The sequence below is a fragment of the Austrofundulus limnaeus genome, unplaced genomic scaffold (genome assembly GCF_001266775.1).
Source record: "Austrofundulus limnaeus strain Quisiro unplaced genomic scaffold, Austrofundulus_limnaeus-1.0 Scaffold1020, whole genome shotgun sequence".
Lineage (NCBI taxonomy): Eukaryota > Metazoa > Chordata > Actinopteri > Cyprinodontiformes > Rivulidae > Austrofundulus > Austrofundulus limnaeus.
The window spans coordinates 38,761-46,128 of record NW_013953422.1 but is presented as its reverse complement, the minus strand read 5'-3'; the positions used below and the strand labels follow the sequence as shown (position 1 = coordinate 46,128).

The 7,368-nt window shown below is 38.9% G+C and overlaps 1 protein-coding gene across 2 annotated transcripts in view; it reads left to right on the top strand.

Annotated features, from left to right (window-relative positions):
• Positions 1 to 6,634, top strand: part of LOC106533791 (myosin regulatory light chain 2, skeletal muscle isoform type 2) — a 7,231-nt gene extending 597 nt beyond the window's left edge. The window contains exons 1-6 of one of the 2 annotated variants that reach the window (XM_014030229.1): positions 1,795 to 1,902; positions 2,250 to 2,348; positions 3,356 to 3,536; positions 3,675 to 3,753; positions 5,530 to 5,578; positions 5,671 to 6,634. In XM_014030229.1, the coding sequence (XP_013885683.1) occupies positions 1,900 to 1,902; positions 2,250 to 2,348; positions 3,356 to 3,536; positions 3,675 to 3,753; positions 5,530 to 5,578; positions 5,671 to 5,772 (513 nt within the window). In that variant the 5' untranslated portion in view covers positions 1,795 to 1,899 and the 3' untranslated portion in view covers positions 5,773 to 6,634. Of the gene's footprint in view, positions 1 to 1,794; positions 1,903 to 2,249; positions 2,349 to 3,355; positions 3,537 to 3,674; positions 3,754 to 5,529; positions 5,579 to 5,670 lie in introns of those variants that run through there. The other variant, XM_014030230.1, reaches the window with a different exon arrangement.
• Positions 6,635 to 7,368: the final 734 nt, after the last annotated feature.

The following is a 7,368-nucleotide window of genomic DNA, read 5'->3' as shown; positions in this document are numbered from 1 at the left end:
GAGTGGTGCCATCCGGCCACCTATAGCCATGAGTGTCCACCTTAAGTTCCTATATGTGAATTTCATGAAAATGCTATGAGTGAATGTTTTTTTTTTTTTTTGATCAAGGTCTTTTTATTAATTTTTTTAACAAACCACAAAAAAGAACAGACTTACAAAAACACAAAACAAAACACACACCCCCAAAATCCCTCCCATCCCTCCCCTCCTATACCGGATCCACTGAAACAACCAAAATCGATCTTGTATTCATTACAAGTGATACAATGAACAGGTTTGTGTATAATGAAATAATATTTAACCTTTACACAAAATTATCTGCCGAAATTTTTTCTACATAAGATAAAAATGGCTGCCAAATGTCAAAACGTTTGTTTACAGATCCCCTAACAGTACATCTAATCTTCTCTAAATGAATGRAAGACATAACTTTTCTTAACCAATAACCATACAGTACAGATATTAAATACATTTTCAGAATGTAAAATAAATATACATGACACTAAATCAAGATGGCCGCCACAGCCAGTCGACTAATAATTCCATTCGGTCCTTTCTTGGGTTTAGAAGCTGCAGCTGATGATCCACTGGTCAGAGTTAAGGCCCTGTCCTGTCACACTATAACGTTTTAGACAACTTTATACATCTAAATTACACATAAAAGTTGTATATTTGATCAATTTGTTAGCGTTACAGTATTTACGCAATTTTTTGATTCCATCTTCAATGCAGATGTCTTCAATTTTTTTTATAAGTTGGCAAAATTTGTCTAAACATTATAGTGTGACAGTGGCTTTAAATAGATTAACAATTAAAAATAAAACTGAATGAAAGCGGTACAGATCTCACCTGAAAATTAGTTTAAAAAGTAGCTAAAGTTCAGAGAAAAACTAAACTAAAAAATCACTTTAAAAAGAGACAAAAACGTCTGGTTGGAGGCTATATGAAAAATTTTCTAAGCTTTTTGCACAACATTAAAGTTCATCATAAATGTTTCTCAATAAAGAAATGTGAAAGTATTACAAAACAAACAAAAAACCATTCTTCTCTGTATAGGAAACTGTTATCACTAATAACATTTGACACAAAGAAGCTGTCAATGCTCAGAAGTTTGTGTAAGTCAAGTTTATTCATTTGTGTTTGAGATCACAGGGCAGAAGCTCAGTTGCGTTAACCTTGTTTACAAAGCAGGTCCTAATCACCGTGTCAGTAGTAAAGAGGTGTTTGTGTTTCTCAGAACTGCACCGTCAGTTGACAAGCATCATCATTGGAGCCTGACCAATGTCCGTCCCGCCAACTGTTTTCAGGTTTCACTGCTGTTTATATACCTAACAACATCCAGTGATGAGACGCTGGGCACCAACCCTCACAGCAGAGCAGACCCATCATTTATAGAGCTGATGACTTCAGGATATGTTCACACCGAACAGATGAGGGCCGACAAGCAGCTCAGGATGAATGAACAAAAAGCAGAGCTTGGGCTCTTCTTTGTGTCTTTGTCCACAATGCGTGTCCACCACAGCAAAGACAAAAGACAAAAAGAGGGTAAAATTTAGTTGTCCCCGAGTGTGTCCTGTGCCTCTCTTTGGCCTTATTAGTCCACAGATGACACCAAAGTTAAGCCTGTCTGTTGGCATTGAATTCACCTCATTCCAAGACTTTGCAGCCTATTTTGGAGCGTCAGTAAGACGATCCGCTCGGCCACCTCCTCACACTCCTCCCTGTTTTTCTTACTCTACGTCGGCTCTGCTTTCCTGCCAAACCTGATGGTGTGGCTAAAGTTAGCCCACCTCTTGAGCTAATATATAAGACCCCAAGGGGCCGATACATACATGTCAGTCACATCGGCTTGGCGTAGGCTTCTCTTCTTGACCACCAACGACCCCACGAGCTTGAGAGATGGTGAGTTGTGGCTGCTTTCCTCAGAAGACCAAGGATCTTCTTAAAAAACCGGAGGAGATGAAGCTTGTGGATTTCCATCATCCCACGGAGGGAATCTGTTAGAGTCTCTTAACCTTGAGCCTGCCCCAAGCTGGATTTGGACCCACAAGAAAACCTTTATCATGATAAAATGTGGAAATTAAATCAAATCCTATTTAGGAAACTTTTTTTTACAACAAAAAGCATCATTCTGTAGGCAAACAATGTAGCTATTGGATCAATTTGTCAGCAAAGTTAGCCAGAAACTGTGATTTACATTTTATAATTATACTTTTTAATTAATAATCATTGTTATTATTATTTCATAGGCACCCAAGAAGGCCAAGAGGAGGCAGCAGCAGGGTGAGGGTGGATCCTCCAACGTGTTCTCCATGTTCGAGCAGAGCCAGATCCAGGAGTACAAGGAGGTAACATCCTGAGTCCAGAAGTTAAAAAAAAAACACAGCCCCACGTATAATCTGACCTCCGCTGTAAGGCGAGAGGACGCCTGAATCGTATAGATTTGATCAGTGGGAGTAAAAATGTCCCCATCAGCACGACAGGACAGTAAATCTGAGCCGTTTCCAGCGACAGGCGATACTTCTCTGCCGTGTTTGCTCAGTAATTCTCCTTAGAGACACTCGCTGTGTGACTCCACTGGAATGTAGCCCAACAGCTGGTGGAAAGTCAAATTAATMGAAGCAGGAAAGAGGGGCTCAGAGGAGAAAGAAAAACATTTAAAGGTGTCAAGATCTATAGCTGAGTCTGAAATGAAGGCTCATACAATGGTTTTATTAATCTCCAACAACTTTGATCTTCAAGTAAAATGTTTATTTTTTCAGTAACATACTGTTTTTTCTATTATACAGTACAGTAAACTGATTACAGTGGAAACATATTTGTAGGCTTCAGGTAAAAGTGGAAAATAATAGAAAGCCAACAGTCGACGATCCGTCTCCTTGGAGGTCTGGAAAGGTGAAGGGACATTGGTGACATAGTCAGAAGATTCGGTCACAAGACAAAAAGGATGACAGCTGTAATCAAACCGCCTCCTTAAATGTCGCAAGGGGCTTGTCTCACATTCCGAAACCATTTTAACACCTTAGAGAGACAAGTGGCCGACCAGCTGCCAAGTCCCAAAAAGTTTGCAATGCTATCTTTGGTTTCAGCGGGTGAAACGCCGAGCTATGTGACAAGAGGGGCGGATAACAGCTCCACATTTACACGTTTACCTTGGCAGACTATCTCCCACTTATAATCACYGTTAACAAGTCTTTTGACAAGGGTTTGTGAGAAATACGTTCTTTTTATTGTCTCATTTATTCAACTTTAGTTCAAGATGGACTAAACAAAAGCTGTTGAATGACACAATTTATTATAGATTTATAGAAATGTTTGACTAATTTTTCATAAGTATATTCTTTTTCCTGGGCAGGCTTTCACAATCATCGACCAGAACAGAGATGGCATCATTAGCAAGGACGACCTCAGGGACGTGCTGGCCAGCATGGGCCAGCTGAATGTGAAGAATGAGGAGCTGGAGGCCATGGTGAAGGAGGCCAGCGGCCCCATCAACTTCACCGTCTTCCTGACCATGTTCGGCGAGAAGCTCAAGGGTGTGTTGACATATTCACTATGTCTTCATCTTTGCTTGGTGCTTGGTTTTTAACAAGTAATTTCTCACTTWGCAAAACAATTATCTATAGTTCAACACTTTTTGTTTTCTCCATCTTTGACTTTCTTCTACTGTTTAGGTGCCGATCCCGAGGACGTCATTGTGAGCGCTTTCAAGGTCCTGGACCCCGAGGGCACTGGCACCATTAAGAAGGATTTGTAAGAATTTCCACTTTACAGTGACAGTTCAGTGTAGATAACATTATAAACAATCAATTTCTTACTTGTTGTAGATATTTCTTTAAATCACCACAAACTTCTGTTTATTTATTTATTTATTTATTMATTGATTGTGAAATTATCATTAAAGTTTATAAAATAGCATTGACAAGAACTCCTATGAATTTGCTGAGACTGAGGTTAACTACAGTCCACTTAAGTCTCAGCTCTTTTTGAACCATCGACTTCTACTAGAACTAGAAACAGGACCAGAAGCCAGAAGTGGAAGCCACAAAGAATGAGCTCCCCCTAGTGGCTAACTCTGGTATAAATTTGAAGTCCTGCCACTCCATTTAAACAAATGGGACATTTTCACCCAGTTCTTGCTGTTGCATATTCAAAGATGCTTTATACATGGTTAAGGTTGGGCGATGAATTGATTTAATCAATTCGTTCAAATTTGCCATTTATAAAGATTTAATTTAGGAAAAATCGAGATTATTTTCCCACCAGTGCACTCTTTGGGGCTTCTGTAAGTTCAGAGGTCACCCCACTTGTCCCTCAAGACACTTGGTACACGACATGACAATATGGTAGCTAGCAAAGAGGATCCACTTCTCAAAAAAGGCAGTGTTTCTTCAGTTATCTGGAACAGGTTAGGTTTTGCAACCTCAGACTTGGAGCAACAAACTCCTCACTGCAAAATCTATACTCCTGCCACAAAAAGCAGGAGTATAACAAATTTGTTTCAACACCTGAAACAGAGGCACTCGGTAAAGTGGGAAGCAAAATTGATTAAAATCGAAAATCTAATTTGCGATGAAAAAAATCAGATTTTTTTTTTGGGAGCCATACCGCCCAGCCCTATACATACATACACATACATACACACACATACACACACCAGCCTGTTAGAGAATGAGGAGAGAGTGCAGGTGGTACTTCTGCATTGAGGGTACAGCCCCATCAAAAAATTCAACATGGCAGCACCCAAAAACCAAACATTTTTGCTGTAAGATTAGACAGTGGAAGTTAATGTCACTTTGTCCATCTTTATTTATAGCAGGGGTGTCAAACTCATTTTCACCGAGGGCCACATGAGAGTTATGGTGGCCCTCGAAGAGCCACTTGTAATGAACTTTGATGCTTCATGTTTAACTTTGACTAAACAAAGTTTTAACACGTCCTCTTTTAAACACTGATAAGAACTAAGTGTATGACTGACCAAATCTGTAATAAATACAGAAATATTATTAAAAGTAAAACAAATAAAGTTTTACTCAATGATGAGTTTCTAGTAAGTAGCTGCATTATGGCAGATTTAGTTTATGTTTGATGGTGACTTTAAAGCAGCTTATTTTCAGACATTAGTACTGTGCTATCCAACTAAACTGCTCAGTTACTTAAAGCCAACAGCTCAGGGACAGGATTTTTTTTAAATTATCRTTATTTCATTTATTTTTATTAAATTTATTTTGTTGCATTTAACCATAAATTTAAAGTTTACCATTGATATAAGAAACAAATTTCATGTTAAGTAAAAAAAATAATGCCACACATGAGTCACCCGCGGGCCTTGTGTTTGACACATGTGATTTATAGTGTCAAACTCTATGTCTCCAAATTGAGGTTAAAAATCTATCACAAGATATTTAGATTAGTTTGTTCTAAAGCTTTCCACAGAACCACGTTTCCAAAGATGTGAGTTATCACTTTCAACTTGTGTCACAGCGGTTACTTGAAGCATATCTCAGGTTTATTTAATGTCTTCTTCAGCCTTGCGGAGCTCCTGACCACCCAGTGCGACAGGTTCAGCGCTGAGGAGGTGAGCTYAAAACTTTTTTTTTTCCTGTCAAGTCATATTCAGTTTGGGTTTTCTCTTGCTCCGGGTTAAGATCTCTCTGTGATCCCCCTCAGATGAAAAACCTGTGGGCTGCCTTCCCCCCTGATGTGGCTGGCAATGTGGACTACAAAAACATCTGCTACGTCATCACACACGGAGAGGACAAGGAGGAGTAAATCCCCTCTCCTAACATCTCTACCTCCATTCAAACCTGGTTGTTTTTTTTTTTTTTTGGTTTTTCTTTTTGGGCTATCATCCACTCGCTCCATTTTCCTCCAGCACCATGACTCGCTTGCGCACACTCATGCCCAGGTCTAATGTTTCCGTTCACCAGCTCATTATAAAAAGACTTCTCCTTAGCTGAGATACTGTGTGAGAGGACCTGAGGGCTGTGGGGAGTGACTGTGTGTGAGTACCAACAGGAGAACATGGGATTATTTTCAATAAATATAATCTTGTGACACTGAAACCTTCTCTCTATCTCTGTCCCTGCCTCTTTTTCCTCCTTTTCTCCTCATCATTCATCCTGCTCTTCTGTGTTGAGGCCAACAGTGCATGCATCATACCTACGCAAAGCTCAATTAACCAGCGGTTGGTCAAGACGTCTCTTGGGTGCTTTGGTGCATGCACAGTCACTTGCTTGAAACAAGCGAGCAGTCTGACCAGAGTGGTGTGTTAGTCTCAACCTTTCAGAGTGTTTTCAATGGCTTTTATCTGTGTGCAAGTGGAGTAAAAGAGTAGGAGAAACGCACTAAAATAGCTGCCTGCTCCTCTCTTTTAACTCGGTTTTGGACTCTTCTTATATGCAGATAGGAAAAAGATGCAGTAAAAAAACGAAAAAAGCATGACTTGTACAAGTTTTCAGTTTTGTAAATTGAGGAAAGGTGAAAGGTGGGGAGTATAGGGGAAGAGAAGACGCAAACGTAAAACATCTGTTTTTGTCTCTCTCTCCTCCCGCTTGCCATGCTTTCCTGTTTCTGTCTCCACTGTAACAAAGGAAAGAAGTACAAATAAAAAAACACTACTTTTCGTATGAAACAGTGTCTGTTGGTTTGAGTGGGAGCCTGAGTGAACACACCGCTAATGACTGTGGACGGCCCTGTGAATCAAAGTTTAGACTTGTGCAGTGAGGAAAACTGCAGATGTTGACCTTCAATCTATAATCCTAAAGTAAAACCAGTTATAAAATACATCTAAAAGCTGTGTCCTAAAATAGGACAATCAGGAAGCTGTAAATACATGGGAAGATTGAAATGCTGAGACATAATTAGGAAGCAACACATCCTTTAGAACAACTAGGCTGAGTTATTTCCTTGTAAGTCTTCGATAACTTTACCACAAATAAATGTGACAAGGTGTAAATCAATCAAATCAAAGGTTTCATAATGTTCTGGTCCTTACAGGATTACAATTTGTGACATTCTCATGTTACTCGTGGTTCAAAACCATTTTGCTGTCCCAGCATTCACACTCCTCATCCATTTTTTAAATTAATAAATGAATTCATTAATTGGTTAACTCATTAAATGGTTAATTCATTAATTCATTAATTAATTAGTTCATTAATTCATTCATTCATTTATTCTGTATTTGTGTTGTTTTATCCATTCACATTAACGTCATGGGTGCTTTGAATTTTGTTTTTTGCAACCTTTACACATTTCAAAATATTTAATTGGTTAATTACAATAGATAGATAGATAGATAGATAGATAGATAGATAGATAGATAGATAGATAGATAGATAGATAGATAGATAGATAGATAGATAG